Source organism: Drosophila sulfurigaster, chromosome 2R (assembly GCF_023558435.1).
Source record: "Drosophila sulfurigaster albostrigata strain 15112-1811.04 chromosome 2R, ASM2355843v2, whole genome shotgun sequence".
Classification (NCBI taxonomy): Eukaryota; Metazoa; Arthropoda; class Insecta; order Diptera; family Drosophilidae; genus Drosophila; species Drosophila sulfurigaster.
This window is the reverse complement of record NC_084882.1, coordinates 30,682,036-30,696,687: the sequence shown is the minus strand read 5'-3', so window position 1 is coordinate 30,696,687 and position 14,652 is coordinate 30,682,036. Positions and strand designations below refer to the sequence as shown.

General features: G+C 40.5%; 3 protein-coding genes and 1 long non-coding RNA gene across 9 annotated transcripts; 2 read left to right on the top strand and 2 right to left on the bottom strand.

Annotated features, from left to right (window-relative positions):
• Nucleotides 1-2,141: 2,141 nt before the first annotated feature.
• On the bottom strand, nucleotides 2,142-3,012 carry LOC133835622 (uncharacterized). Of its 2 annotated transcripts, none has more exons than XR_009893620.1 (3): nucleotides 2,885-3,012; nucleotides 2,594-2,827; nucleotides 2,142-2,342 (listed from the first exon to the last, which is right to left on the bottom strand). It is a non-coding gene; the product is annotated as an uncharacterized LOC133835622 (long non-coding RNA). The 2 variants fall into 2 exon arrangements; XR_009893619.1 differs by having other exon boundaries at nucleotides 2,143-2,492.
• Nucleotides 3,013-3,138: 126 nt separating this feature from the next.
• Nucleotides 3,139-4,802, top strand: LOC133835618 (cAMP-dependent protein kinase catalytic subunit 2). 5 transcript variants are annotated; one of them, XM_062265635.1, is made up of 5 exons: nucleotides 3,139-3,441; nucleotides 3,502-3,731; nucleotides 3,805-3,970; nucleotides 4,257-4,534; nucleotides 4,593-4,802. In XM_062265635.1, the coding sequence occupies exons 1-5, from the start codon at nucleotides 3,265-3,267 to the stop codon at nucleotides 4,594-4,596; spliced, it is 855 nt and encodes a 284-aa protein (XP_062121619.1). In that variant the 5' UTR covers nucleotides 3,139-3,264; the 3' UTR covers nucleotides 4,597-4,802. The 5 variants fall into 5 exon arrangements, with proteins under 5 accessions (XP_062121619.1, XP_062121618.1, XP_062121622.1 ...); XM_062265634.1 differs by having other exon boundaries at nucleotides 4,588-4,802; XM_062265638.1 differs by lacking the exon at nucleotides 3,139-3,441 and having other exon boundaries at nucleotides 3,558-3,731; nucleotides 3,807-3,970; nucleotides 4,588-4,802.
• Nucleotides 4,803-4,916: 114 nt separating this feature from the next.
• On the top strand, nucleotides 4,917-6,386 carry LOC133835621 (cAMP-dependent protein kinase catalytic subunit 2). Its single transcript, XM_062265643.1, has 4 exons — nucleotides 4,917-5,449; nucleotides 5,509-5,674; nucleotides 5,732-6,014; nucleotides 6,052-6,386. Exons 1-4 carry the CDS (start codon nucleotides 5,037-5,039, stop codon nucleotides 6,279-6,281), a joined length of 1,092 nt encoding a protein of 363 aa, XP_062121627.1. The 5' UTR covers nucleotides 4,917-5,036; the 3' UTR covers nucleotides 6,282-6,386.
• A 1,971-nt stretch (nucleotides 6,387-8,357) lies between these two features.
• On the bottom strand, nucleotides 8,358-10,846 carry LOC133835609 (uncharacterized). Its single transcript, XM_062265621.1, has 2 exons — nucleotides 9,721-10,846; nucleotides 8,358-9,334 (listed from the first exon to the last, which is right to left on the bottom strand). Exons 1-2 carry the CDS (start codon nucleotides 10,792-10,794, stop codon nucleotides 8,480-8,482), a joined length of 1,929 nt encoding a protein of 642 aa, XP_062121605.1. The 5' UTR covers nucleotides 10,795-10,846; the 3' UTR covers nucleotides 8,358-8,479.
• Between the last annotated feature and the right edge of the window lie 3,806 nt (nucleotides 10,847-14,652).

Below are 14,652 nucleotides of genomic sequence, written 5' to 3'. Positions count from 1 at the left end.
GTTTATTTATGGCAAAATGTTAAAATTGTAGCAATTGTTTATATGCAGCATTGTTTTATTATTTGCCAAAGCTATTTGCTAGACCCGCTCAATGCATCCGCAATGCTCGTTTGTTTTCATTCAGCGCAGCTAGAAAATTGTTTAGAATATGTATAAGTGCACTGCGAGAAAAAAGCTAGTTGTAGAAAAATATATTTATATATAAATGATTATAATAGAAATAAGTTACTTACAATTATTTATATTCATAAGATTAGTTTACAACTATCTTTAAACTACAATAAAACTTTTGATATGTATTATTTGTATATACATATTATTTAGTTTTGTAAATCCATTATATTTTATATTTCTTTTCAAAATATAGTTCTACTTTGTTTATATACACCTTAAACATTTGTTTAAAAATGTATTAAAAGAAAGCCCTCATCTATCCCATTATTTAGAAGTACATTATATTCTTTATATTTCAAGTTGATGAACTTGTTTCTAATAGTCAATCTTGTGCCATACTTCGCCCTTGTTAAATAAATTTTATTTATTATGTAAACCACTAAAAATTGTTTGCAGTGCATGCGTCATAAAAGTGCTGCGCTATTTGTCTGCACATAGTAGAACCTGATGTCATTTGCAATTGATTTATATGCGAGATATCATCAATGGGTCGCTGGCTGATTTATGAGGATCAGGACCGTTTAAAAGGTAGCCTGAACAAAATGACACAGCTTTTGGCAGTAAAACTAAATGCGCATTAAAATATTAATATTAGTGAAATATATTTATTTTTATTTATTTACGCATTTACGACTAGAACTAGATGATGATGCTGAGGCATTAAAAGTCAGCCAGCTGCAAAGTGTCGGACGATGGGCCACCCGCCGTGTATCCTTGCGTTGGCCAAATCAACGGATTACAACGGAAGCATTGACTATATAACAATGGAGAGAGGGAGAGAGAGAGAAATCGTTCGCATCGATGATTGAAGGTGGAAGATGCCACATATAGTAATAATAATAATAATACGGTGGCGCAGTCAGGTCGACTTGCGTTTTATTATTTGGGGTGGATTCGAATGGAAACCAATGGCATTTGCAAAGGGTTTTCCAGGGGGCGAGATGTGAGTGACATCGGCGCATGACAAAAGTCACATGGCCTGCGGATTAGTTACACCTTTTGCACAACGAAATCGGTGGAATACATTTCGACATTGTTGCTGCCCGTTGAACTGTGCACATTGAATGCATTTGCCGGTCAAACATGCAGCATCATGTGGCAAGTATGTAAAGAGTATCAATCGTAAGCGTGTGTGTGTGTGTGTGGCATGATTCATTCGCGATTGTGCCTTAGTGAGATTATCGCTAATGGCGAGGGCTGTTCACCCAAAAAAAAAAAAGAAAATAAGAATGGGATGCGAAAGGAAACCTTTCAGCATAATTGAATTTGGCCATTTTCTATGTTGAGTTGTGTGTTGTATATTAGACTTTCACTTTCACCTACTTAAGCTCGAAAAATGGCACTGATAACTAAACCAAATATTAGCTAACTGGGAGGCAAAAAAGAAACGGATATGAGCACAAGACAAATGCCAAGCGTGTCAACAGTTCATCGGGGCGTCAATTACTTTGCATAAGCCAACCAAGCAACGAACGTCTTCTAATACAGCTAATGAATTTTAAGTGTTGCCAAAAACAGGCCACAAGAAAACGGCCAAAAAGCGAAACGTGTGCGTATGACTTAATCTGGTCTTGGGACGCTTAGCGAACGCATCTCTCTGAAGACGAAGACGAAGACCAAGTTCCAGTTCCATTCGGACGTGGATATGTGTATTTATGGAAGGCCTAGCACGCCTGATATTATCCGCTTATTTATTGCAGTCGTTAACATATCTTAGCCCACTGGAGTTTATCTTCGCCAGATGTGAGCAGAGGAGAAACGGAGGCGGAGGAGGAGAAGGAGAAAACGCGCTCATCTTTTGTGGCTGGAAGTTAAATGAGCGCAGCTTTTTGGACTTGGTTTGGGTTCGTTCTAAGTGATATTGTTTAGTTTTTGCACGATTTCTAATTTACTGGTAAGATTCCCAAAGCGAGATACACACACTTACAAAAAACCTAAAAAGAGAACGGGAGAGAGTGCAAGTGAAAGCAATTGTGTGATGTTAAGTACGTGACTACATGGATGATTTTAAGTGAATTAAAAACAATATTTGCATATAAAGCGTGAGGCGTTAAACAAATATACACATATATAACATTTTAATCCCTTGATTTAGTAATTCTCTCCTCCCAACTCAACCCAATTTAAGAAATAGATTGCCTCACATGTGAGCACACTTCTGCTTGACCCTTTTGTGTCGTGCGTTTTCGAGAGTGGCTCAATCAATAATGAAGTTTGCCGAGAAATAAATGCCGTCACATTAGTGCAACCCAAAACATATTTAGAAAGCAATTTTCACATGGAATTAGAGATAGAGATAGAAAGACAGTGAAGAGGCTCTGCCGAAAGATTGAATGATTAATTGTCAATTTGGGTACACTAGAGGCTGTGGCCACATGCCTTCGAAATGGCCAATAACGTGGCCTTCGTTGACAGTTACCTTAAAAGCCGGTCAGGCAACAACCGGAGCATCCGGAGCCCATATCGCTCTTATCAGCATCAGTCTCGCAGCCACATCAGTTTCAGGATTTGAGGCTGCGGCACACACTCACACATGTCCATCATCGGCATGCCAACTGCAAATGCTCTGTCCAGGATACCAGTGAGTCCTGAGTTTCGAGCCAAGCAACTGACTAGTTGACATGTAGAAATAAATGTACTAGAAAATTACCAACTTATGTAATCTTGGTTAACATCATTTATCAAGTGGACGTTTTGCAATTTTTCTTACTTTTCCAAGTCCAAACATCCGGAGAGCACGTCGAGAAGTCGAGGTGACTTTGACATGTGTGTGAGTGAGTCTGAGTGTGTATTTGAGCACAGGAAATTGGCATTTCATGTGGTCACGGTGTCTGTCTATCTGTCTGTCTGACTTTTGGGGAGTAGACGGATATTTGTCATACCTTGGCCTAATTTCCTAAAGCCTTGGCATAATTGAAATTAGTTCGAGACAAAGGTTGTTTTGATTTTCTTGTTTCCAATTGAGACGATTGTGAAACGTCAAAATTATGAATATCAAAATTAACAGTTTATCGATTTACAAGTGTATAAGTTATCAGATATTCCCGTTCCGTGTCTGTCCGTCCTCATTGTGGAAGATGCGTTCTGATTATGAGTAACCAGCACCTGCAGCCATATTTCAATTCTAAGGACGACTATACTACCATACTCGATAATCTCAAGACAGAGTTCGACGAACGTTGGCAGCACCAAGAACCATCGCCATACACAAATCTAGAGAGTTATGTGCAACGCGCCATTTTAGGCAATGGCAGCTTTGGCACCGTTGTAAGTTGGCTTTAATTTATTTTAATTTCAATCTATAATTGGTAAATGAAATTCAAACAGATGCTAGTCAGGGAAAAGCATGGAAAGAATTATTATGCGGCCAAAATGATGAACAAGGATGATCTGGTTCGATTAAAGCAGATCAATCATGTTCATAACGAAAAGACTGTCCTCAGTGCTGTGCGATTTCCATTTCTGGTGCATCTAATTGATTCCACCAAGGACTTTGACTATCTCTATTTAGTTCTACCATTTGTCAATGGTGGCGAACTGTTCACCTATCATCGCAAGTGAGTGTTAGTAGTTGCAGTAGTTTTTGCTTCACAATTACACAGTCACAGTGTCCTCAATCCTTTGCCCAAGAGTGCGCAAGTTCAATGAGAAGCAATCCCGTTTCTATGGAGCCCAAGTGTTGCTTGCTCTCGAGTATCTGCATCACATGAATCTCGTGTATCGCGATCTCAAGCCTGAGAACATACTGATGGATGCCAAGGGTTACATCAAGGTGACGGATTTCGGTTTCACCAAGGTGAGTTTTGGGTTACGACTTACAAATTTGCTGAAGTTGTAAAATAGAAGTTATATGCAGATTAAATTTTTGTAATTCCAAAAGTATCTTTATTTTAAACCTCTTAAGTTTTGTTCCCTATACTACAAGTATATTTATTTAAGTCCTTTCTTTTAAGACTTTTATGTTAATATTAGAGTTTTTTAATCATTATACTTTTATGTAGTCTTAAAATGAAATGAGAACTTATGATTATTTTTTTCTCCTAACTTTTACCTACCTATCTACTATTTTTCTCTCCTCTTAGCGCGTTGATAATCGCACCAGCACTTTGTGCGGAACACCTGAATATCTGGCACCGGAAATCATTCAGCTGAAGCCGTACAATAAGTCTGTGGATTGGTGGGCGTTCGGTGTATTGCTGTATGAATTTGTTGTCGGTCAATCGCCATTCTCGATGCACAATCGCGATGTCATTTTGATGTACTCGAAAATCTGCATGGGCGAGATGCGTTTGCCATCATTTTTCACTGCCCAATTGAAGAATCTCATTGAGAATCTCATGCAGGTGGAACCCTCAAAGCGGTAAGTTTTAATACTCTAATTTATTTCACAATGGAATGAAGCCTGTGCTTTAGTTTAGGTAACGCGGTCGAAGGATCGTCGGACATTAAGAATCATCCGTGGTTTCAGGGCGTTGATTGGTTTGTGCTGCTTAATCAGGAGATAAATCCTCCGTATATTCCTACTGTGTCAAATATTGAAGATTTGTCAAATTTCGAGAATTTCGAACCAAAATCTAAAGTGAAGTCCAAAATAAATCGCCATCCAGACTTGTTTAATAATTTTTAAACGTTGGTCCAGATACTTTTTACTTTGTTCATTAGCTTTTGGGTGGTTTGTGAAATACTTTTTTTTTTAAATCATTTATTCCTTGAGTTGAAAATCAAAGATTTAGATATCAGATTCAATGTGGTTTTAATGTTTAAAACTTTTGTTGTTGTTTTTTTTTATTTGAAAATTCGAAATTGTTGTAGTATTATATTTATTCAAGCTTCAGTAATTTCGTGTGCTGCTGCTTTTGATAATGGGTCGAACATCCGGATCTGAGCTGCAATACTTTAGTCCCAAAGTTGATTATGCCGTCATATTGAGTAAGATGAAAGATGACTTTAGCAAGAAATATTCACGTAATACGCCATCGCCAACAACGGGTCTCGAGGGTTACATTATAAAAGCCACGCTGGGCTCTGGCTCCTTTGGCAAGGTGCAGCTGATCAAGGAGAAGGATGGTGATGCTTATTATGCCTCCAAACAGTTGAGCAAGGATCAAATTGTGAAGACCAAACAGATTGTGCATGTGATGAGCGAGAAGCGAGTGCTAAACTCGATACGTTTTCCATTTACAATACATTTGATTGCGTCATATAAGGATAACGACAGTTTGTATTTGATTATTCCACTTATACTGGGAGGTGAACTCTTTACCTATCATCGCAAGTAAGTGAAAGAAAGTGTTGGACAAATGCAGTTAAAAATTATATAAATTTCTATTTAAGATCTCGTAAATTCTCGGAGAAACAAGCGCGTTTCTATGCTGCTCAGGTGTTTCTGGCCTTGGAGTATTTGCACTATTGCAGTTTGCTCTATCGTGATCTCAAGCCTGAGAATATTATGATTGACAGAAATGGCTACCTGAAAGTCACTGATTTTGGCTTTGCAAAGGCATGATTTATTTTAAAGTTTTCTTTATATTTTTGCTAATATCTTTTGTTTTTCTAGAGAGTAGAAACACGTACCATGACGCTGTGTGGCACTCCTGAGTATTTGCCACCAGAGATCATTCAATCGAAGCCTTATGGCACAAGTGTGGATTGGTGGGCATTTGGTGTCTTGATCTATGAATTTGTTTGCGGCCATTCGCCGTTTGCTTCGCATAATCGTGATGTTATGGTGATGTACAATAAGATCTGTGAGGGTGAATATAAAATGCCCAGCTCTTTATCCGGTGCGTTGCGTCATCTGATTGATCATCTGTTGCAAGTGGATCTTTCAAAGGCGGCAAGTATTTAATATATATTGTCTAAGCATTTTTAATTAAGTTTTGCTTGGCAGTTTTGGTAATTTGATTAATGGCAACCGGGACATCAAGGATCACGAGTGGTTCAAGGAAATCGATTGGATACCGCTGCTGAATCAAACTGTTCCAGCTCCTTATTTGCCCGCCATTTCAGACGCTGAAGATATTTCCAATTTTGACAAGCAATCGGAGGGCAAACAAAAAGCCAAGGCTAAAACAATGCGACACGAGGAAGCCTTTGCAGACTTCTAAGAAAATTGTATTTACATTGGAGTATCGAAGAATTGCGAAATTAATTCAATTTTATTTTTTGGCATTTTGTTTTGTCTTCAATTTCAACTAAAGACTTTGGCTATAGCATTGTGTTTCTATTTGTCACCCACCAGCTGCAGCTGCCTCCCCCACCTTCCAGTTGGCATCCACATGTGTGTTTACTCCATTTTCACGCCACAAGTGTCCCCTATTTTTCGAAAATAGGGACAAACGCATTGAAGGGGGAGTTTTTGGGGAGAGAGCGAATATTTTTCAAAACATTGTACTTGTTTCGGCTTAGATTTTTCTTGGAAAGCAGCTGGTTGCGATTGAAAATTTCTAGTGATTTCCCACACTTGTTGCAGACACATTCTTAATTCGACGAACTTAACTTGTAATTAGACTTGAAGCGAGGCCATAAATCTTAGAAGACGTCGTAGCATGACGCTTTGTTGAAATTACTATACCATCAAGTGAATGTTTGTCTTTGATGCAATTGGATGGATGGATTTATGGTCGCTCGCTTTATTTATGTACGATCTCTTGCCCCCTGCCCCATTAGTCTACTTGTGTGGGAGGAGGTATGAGGTAAGAGCAGAAGCATCTCTTCAAGTTGCTGTACTATCTATATTCTCTTTTTATTCATGCCAAAACTTCTATCTTGTTAAACAATGTTTAAACGAGTTGAAAGCAATAGAAAAAATCAGCAAAGTTTTCATCTGAAGTGTTCGGCTGTGAGATACCCGGTTAGTAATTAGTAATTTTTGCCGTAGTAATAATGTATTCCACTCTTATTAACAGCATTAGCAAATTTTACTTAACATTTGAATGTTAATAATGGAAAAGTTAACATAACTATCGAATGTCGAATTGGAAAAGATTTTATTGGAAGATTTTATTCCTACATTTTTTGATACCTTATTTCATATATGTATTTACTTTTGCCACTTTGAAAAAGCCCTGCTTTCCCATAAAGCAGCCGGGTATCAAGAAAAAAAGCCAAGGAGACGCGCCTTATAAATCTTTTATACCTTTTGCGGGTGCTCTGCATATCAGGGAAAACATTGATTTATATGCAAAGACTTCATAAAAATAGAGCAACGTCCAGACAAAAACTAGACGCCAGCCTGGCCCAAAAATACCTTAGCCTTGGCTTGGCCAAACTTGAGGGGCAACTATGAAAGCTTCAGCGACTCCTTTGTCCGAGTGGCTAACAAAACAAAGCATTTGCACAAAGGCGAAAAAAATCGTAGAAAAAAAGTTATGATTATCATAATTTTTGTTACGTGAGTTTTCATGTGGAAAAGATGAAACATCATCGTCTGGCCCACTTCAACCACTGCTCTCGCTCTCTTTCTCTGTGTGCGCTTGGGGTGGCAGTCGTCATCACCATAATCATGGCACGCATTTACTCCTGTTTTTACCTCTGGTTTTTTTTGGCGCCCGCCAGCTTGGCGCCTTGTTCTTTCCCCTCTCGCGTCTTTGACTTTGCGACGTCTACGACGTCTTCAGACTCAGCTGGAAATTGTGTTGTATTTTAGCATAGTATTCGCAATGTCGAGACCTGGCAGCACCTTTGTGGGGTGGGAAAAACAGCAGCAGGAATATCACTGTGAAGAAGACATCATGCATTCTAATGAGACTTTTAATTGCAGTCCATTGACCACTTGAAGAGTTCGCATTCACGCATTCACCCATTCGCCAGGGCTGCCAGTTTTGATGCCCAGAGCCACGTGTCGGATGCGCCTTTCGCTTGAGTAGCCTGAGAATTCGAACTTTTGGATGGATCTAAATCTCTGTCGGATGCTGCTCTTAAGTCAACAAAAAGCACCACCAAAGTAACTGCAATGACAAATTTGCAGCACGGAAATTAGCGATGCCCAGCTTCAGATACATTTCATATTACAGACAGACAATTTGAGGGTTGATATCCTGCCTCCTGTATGTCCTTGTTGTAGTCGAGTAAGCGAATTAATTGTTGTTTTGATTGCACAGCAAATGAGCGCCGATGAACGCTGAACGTTTGTTGTCTGTGCTCAAGTGGCTGGGAAAAATTCAATTCGAAAAAGCAAAAAGTTGTTTTTCGGAAAAATGAAATTCTTGTTTATTTATGAAATCGATGAAAATTCGTTACGAAACTTAAGTGCTAAACGTTTAGATGAGATAAATGCGCATGCGATGGTGCTTGAGATGATGATCTATGATTGCTCCAACTCCACCTCGATTTCCACGGGTGGCAGATCATCCTTGAACTCGGGTGCATAAACTTTGCCCGAGGCAAGCACAAACTGCTGTTCGCAATCCAAAATGAAATAAGCAAATGGATGATTGACATCGAAACGCTCGACACCAGCTGGCTCTGGCTCCGGCTCGGGCACAGGCAAACCTTCATCTTCAGGCGCAGCATTTGGAGATCTTGCCTGCATTGTGGCCGCCGACAAAGAGTTGGCACTGCTGCCGCCTTCATCCACACGCACATTGACAAACTGCACAATCTCATCCACATGCAGATCCTCGTCCTCAGAGAGCAAACCCAGCTGGGCATCAGTGCGCGAGAAGAGACGCTGTAATCCCAGCTGCTTTAGCATTGCCTCAGAACGCGATGTCTCCTCGGCCTGGAACTTGGGCAGCGTTACATGCAGCTCCTTCTCCTCCACATGCTCGCGTGCATATTTGTAATCGCTGGGCTGCAGCTGAGCGATGACATCGCTGAGTCCCTCCGAATCATTGGGCAGCACAATGCACAGACTGTACCTTGCATTTTCGTATGGTAGCGAAAGCAAACGCGCCTTCAAATGCGGCAGCTCAGCTACACGGAACTTGCCACGCGCATGCATCATGGGTGTCTTCATGGCATCTTCGTTGGTCATGAAGAAGAACTCGTCGCTGCCATCGCGCAGCTGATAGAAAGGTTGCGCCCAGCTGCCGCGATAGTAGAGTCCGTTGAAGAGCAACATCTTGGACTTGGAGCCCATAGCACGACCTGTGATGGAGTTGGCACTCAAAGCGGAGGCGATGTCATCACGGCGGAACAAGCTGCGACCGCTGTAGAACTATAAGGAGAGATGGATGAAAATACAAAGAGTATAGAGAAGTTGAAGTAAAATAAGTAAGAATGCCATAGTTGCTATTTAATTTTAGATTATATACAAATGTTGTTTGCATTACTCAACTTAATGAATTCTGTACTAAAATTTTGCTAAAAAGTTAAACTGTTAAATGAAGATTATCATAATTCAACATTAACTAAAGAGACTCTTTTCACTTTGAATTAAAAGTAAAGAATCTAAAAGTAAAAATTGTTTTCTATGTGTGTTAAGTTTCTTATCAAAGTTCTTAAATTCAGCACCAAGAGAAAGTTTCTTCACTATTTCAATTCAATGCAATAGATCTATCAACATTCTATTGCTAGTTTTTAAAATAAATTCTGGAAACTTACGCGCGCCACTGAACTCAGATGGGACTCGAGGGCAATCATAATTTCATCCGCTCCCTCCTTGACCATGGTTTTCACGGCATTTTCCAGTTTCTGCAGCGGCAGACGCACCTTCTCGGGTTCACCAGCGGTCACTGGATTGGGACTCAACTCGATCAGCGGCTTGTTTAGCTTTTCATCCTCCTGCACCGTTTCGTTCTCCTCCACATTGGGATTCTGTTCGTTGCTCTCGCTGCGTTTGTTCTGCTGCTTATCGCCAGCATTTTCCAGCATGTTCAGCGGGATATCAGCTGGTTTTTCTTGTTTTTCCACTGTCGCCGCATCGTTGACTGCCGTTGCCGACTCCTCGGTGGTCAGTTCACGCTCGCGTTCAGCCAAAGCAACTGGTTTTTCCACATACTGCTTGTCATCGATGTCGCGATCAAACTTGGACGCTTCCTTGTTCAGCACTTCCTCGCCATAGGTATCGCTGCTGGGCGCCAGCGCATCATCATCGTCCAGTTTGATACGCTTCAGCGTCTCGAAGCCAATGACATCTTTGCTGTTGCTGGGCTCGGTGTTGGCGGCAGCTTCCTGCTCATTGCCCTCCAGCTGAAGGGAAGTGTTGGGCTCACTCCAGTCGTACTCCTGCCGATTGATGTCCTTCACCTCGACGTAGTAGTGACGCTGCAGCAGCTGCTTGTAATCCTCCTTCACGCTGTTGTTGCGATACACATAGAACCAGGTCTGGAACGAGGGCAACGGCACAGCAGCATCACGATTCTGATAGCTAGACAAGATGCCAGCGAAGGCGGCTCTCAGCGCCTCACGCTCCTTGGGGAAACCGAACACTTTGGCAAACTCTTCGTAGGTCTCGCCCTCAGAAGCCTCGGCAAGCACAGCTAAGATAGAAGCAACACCGAGTGGTGAGTGCACCTGATTGGCATCGATGTCTTTGTTGAACTTGAGCAGTTGTGTGGCAATCAGCTGTGAGGCTTCGCTGGCAAACCAATTGGGCAGCGGTTCCTCCTTGGCCGGCGAAGGAAGCGAAAAGATTTGACTGCTAAAGCAGACGAGCAGCAAGATTGCAGCTTTCATTTCGAACGAGAGAGACGTTTGTGCGATCGCGGCTGAAACGCGAATGAAGCACAAGAAAGTTGGCCAAAGACTTTTTATAAAAAGCCCAACCAAGAATCGTTTGCGACGTCGAGAATTGAAACTGGTTACAAAGGCGACGCCGCTGTCGACGTTGATGTTGGCGTTTTGTGTTCGAACAAATTCAAACACAATTACAATAGCATATAGTATTTGTTGGGGACAGAAGTTAGGGCCCGGCTTTGGCCATGGCTTAAAGAAAGTCGCGCTCCAACGAAAGTGGAAGTGGCGTGGGCTCGAGTGCTCCGCACAAAATGGGTCAAGCAAACAATCAATATGTAAATGTAAACAGCAAAAAAAATAAAACAAAATAAATACATCGAAACACTAAAGAAGAAAAATTCATGTGAGCCGCGCTCAAAAGTTCAAAGTCATTGAAATGTTAACAGGTTTCCACATGGGCTACGTGATTGACATTTGATTTTCTAGCTTACAAAGTTTTCGGATTTTGGAGCCGCCTAATTGCGTTTTCTTGTTGTTGATTTGTGGAGCAACGTATGTTGTGTGTGTGTCTATAAAATAACTGACGATTAAGCAACATCCATTAATAAAGTATATAGTTGATGGGAATCATGCAACAAACATGCTGCACGATGCCCAAAGATTGCTCGATAAAGGTTCTATGATCAGCAACTGGACACGCTTAACCCAGTTTTAATGCAAATTCGTGTGGTCAACAGTGGAAAGAAAGAAAACATAACATATCATCATAAGCACCGCGCACAGTTCCAATCAAGTCAACACAATTCGAGGGCACTGAACTTGTTCGTTGTCTGTGTTCAGCTTCAGCTTTGAGTTCGTTGTGATTACCAAATGCGAAAAGCGGGCGAAAGCGAGCAGAACGACGTCGACAGCGACGCCGACTGCAACGGCGACTGCGACTGAGATTGAACCACACACCAGGTGTGAGTCGCTAATAAAATGTTAAATTTAAACGAACTTTAGAGGCTCGCAAACGAGTTTTGGTTCTTCCATTTAGAACGAACAAGTTGCACAATTCTGCAGCCAAAGTGGATGCTGCCCAAATGGGGAGGCACAACTGCTATACAGTATATCTATATCTATATAGTATCTTGTTATATCTTTGCAGGGGCAGCGAACTCTCGCATAACGAGTAGACAGCAAAACCCGGTAGACAAGCTTATGTAATTCACTTTTTATTAACACCTTATCTTCTTTCTCTGTAAAGACTATTAAGTTTCTTTTTTTTGTAACTCACGATGTTAGCGGTTGATAAAAAAGCTGACGTAAAGTTACCACAAGATGAGTAACTTTAGAGTAGAAATTAATCAAATGAAGCTAAGAATATAAATATGGGAAGCCAATGTTAATTGACAGCTCAGTGGAGTATTTTTAAATTTGACAAATGCTGCATAAATTAAAAGCTTTATTTAGTTCAACTTTGCTGATAATTAGAAGCACAAAATCTCTTCCGTATACAGAAGCACATCGAGTTTTATAAAACCTAATTTTGTAAAAGGTAAAATCTCGAAAAACCACAAAAAGCTTTAATAATTTGCGGTTTTCATTTGATTAAATTATAAATTGAAGCAATGTTGAATTTGTAGAATATACTAAAGCTAAAACCTGTATAAAACATAATTTTAGTTGAAGTAGAAGTCGGCAAAATTCTAGATTAATATAACTTAATATAAAAGTATATTTTCTAAATCTAAACATTTGAAAATTTATATAAAAGCTGGTTTGCAATTATAATCAATTTTTAGAAATATTTTTTTAATAAACATTTTTAAACGTAATTTGATTTTTTAAATAGCCTTAAATCTCCCACTCAAAATTGTATTTTATTACTCTTAAAAATTCTTGTAAATGTTTTATTCGGCATTACTCGAAAGAGTATACAATCTTCATAGTGAACTTAATTTTTAACTGTATTGTTCGCATTCGGAAGCAACTCACACATATGGCGATGACAGTCACCTTCGAGTTTTTTACCCCTTTTATTTTATTTTAAAGGAAATACTTTTGTATTTTTGAACAGTACATAAATTCGAAGACCCAAAACCATAAATTCATGAATGTGTCGTCGTGTGGCAAGTTGTTCTCAGGACACTACACAGAACACGAGACTAAGAAGAGAGAGGAGAGAAATAAGAAAGGGAAAGCGATGCGTATGCAGGATCAACCCCCCAAAGGGTCGTCGTCGCTGTTGGGTATGAGTGTATTAGAAGTTATTATGGCAAATGGCAAACTAACAAAATGTCGCATAAATTAAGAATAGTGCAGGACAACACCTTCTTTTGGCTGTTTTCGCCTCGGGTTCCAGTTCTTGTTGCTGTAAGACGAGGCACACAAAACAACACCGCGGGGACACATTAAACTATGGCCAAAAGAAAGAAAGAAAATCTTTTACGGAAAAGTGGACAAGTAGTTTCCAAAGTCGAAGTCGTGGTCGCATAGTTGGGATGGTAATGTGGCGGCATGACTAATTGTTTGATTTACGCAAATGTTCAGAGGGAACTTGGCCTATGCAGCAATTAAGGCTTAAAGCAAAACAAAACTTGCCTCGGCAGGCTTTAATGATGTACAACTGGCTGAATGACTGACTGACTGACTGATGGAATGAGTGTGTGTGTGTGTGTGCGTGTGGTGTGCTTCTGTTGGCAGCTGTCAGTTGTCAGCTGTCATAAATCAGGCAATACATCAAGGCAGTGCCAGATACAGCGACACTCATCATAAGTCAAAAGGTGAGCCTTGGCTTAATCAGTTGCCTCTGGCTCTGGGCAAAATAATTAAACTTCTGTTTATTGTCAAGCCGAGAGAACTTCTTAATTATGTTTGAGAAAGCACAACAAAAGGAGTCGAAGAAACGGGGGAAACACAGACTCTTTTCTTTCTACTTTTCCACACATGGCACGTTGATACTTAACACTCGACGACATCTTACTTCATTTGCTTCCTTCCACTCATCCTCCTCTTTTACTCACTTATGTGACATAATTACGCTAGAAAAGGGAATTGTGTGTGTGGATTGTTGTAGCTAGAAGTTCATGCGCTTCATTTGCCTCGAATTTGATCCAAGGTATTTGTAGCAATTTTCAGTGCTCAATTTGGTCACGTTTAAAAGTTGAAAATAAGTTGGTAAAAAAGTCCGATTCGCTGCGCTTAAACGAGAGTCAAGGAGTCACAGAGACAGAGAGAGTGAGCTGCCTAACAAGTTGTTTGCTGTTAAGGCGCAGATCCTGAACCCAGCACTCTGTGTGTGTCGCTGGCAATCCTAATTGATTTATGACATCAAAGACATATTTTTCGCAATGTTGCGTGGCCTACGTGCGTGACAGTTGCCACTGCCACACAGAGTCACAGTCATCGCCTGTAGTTGCCTGTGGCACAAGTGAGCTGGAGCTGAAGCTAGAGCTGGAGCTGCAGCTGGAGAAGGACATCACAGAGGACGACACACGGCTCTGCCGCAGACGCCATCGTTGCCATCTTGTTGATAATTTTGACTTATGGCTTGGGTTTTGCGTGCGCAGGATTTGTCACATAACTCGTGAACTCTTCTTCTACACCTCCTCCCTCTCCACCTCTCTTAGCTCATCCTGACAGAAGAAAACACTGGCAAAAAGTCAATGTGTAGGAGCACAGCGCCTACTAAAAAAGGTTTTACCATTGTCTGTTTTGAGACCAGAAATCGTTCTCAGCATCGTCGCAAGTCCATCCATGCAAAACTTTTTCTATTAGGCGCAATTATTTCAAGGTATTATTGCTTTTAATTAATTCAATTAAACGCTTCATAAATTTTTACTTTTTGATTTCGTTTGCCTTGCGGCCAAAGCCAAC

What these genes read in the sequence shown, in the direction of transcription:
- LOC133835609 (XM_062265621.1), bottom strand. Translation starts at nt 10,794, where the DNA reads ATGAAAGCTGCAATCTTGCTGCTCGTCTGCTTTAGCAGTCAAATCTTT. An exon ending in ATCTGAGTTCAGTGGCGCGC is followed by an intron (nt 9,335 to 9,720) that starts GTAAGTTTCCAG and finishes CTCTCCTTATAG; the next exon opens with TTCTACAGCGGTCGCAGCTT.
- LOC133835621 (XM_062265643.1), top strand. Translation starts at nt 5,037, where the DNA reads ATGGGTCGAACATCCGGATCTGAGCTGCAATACTTTAGTCCCAAAGTT. An exon ending in CTCTTTACCTATCATCGCAA is followed by an intron (nt 5,450 to 5,508) that starts GTAAGTGAAAGA and finishes TTTCTATTTAAG; the next exon opens with ATCTCGTAAATTCTCGGAGA. An exon ending in GGATCTTTCAAAGGCGGCAA is followed by an intron (nt 6,015 to 6,051) that starts GTATTTAATATA and finishes TTTTTAATTAAG; the next exon opens with TTTTGCTTGGCAGTTTTGGT.
- LOC133835618 (XM_062265634.1), top strand. Translation starts at nt 3,265, where the DNA reads ATGAGTAACCAGCACCTGCAGCCATATTTCAATTCTAAGGACGACTAT. An exon ending in CTGTTCACCTATCATCGCAA is followed by an intron (nt 3,732 to 3,804) that starts GTGAGTGTTAGT and finishes CCTTTGCCCAAG; the next exon opens with AGTGCGCAAGTTCAATGAGA. An exon ending in CGGATTTCGGTTTCACCAAG is followed by an intron (nt 3,971 to 4,256) that starts GTGAGTTTTGGG and finishes CTCTCCTCTTAG; the next exon opens with CGCGTTGATAATCGCACCAG.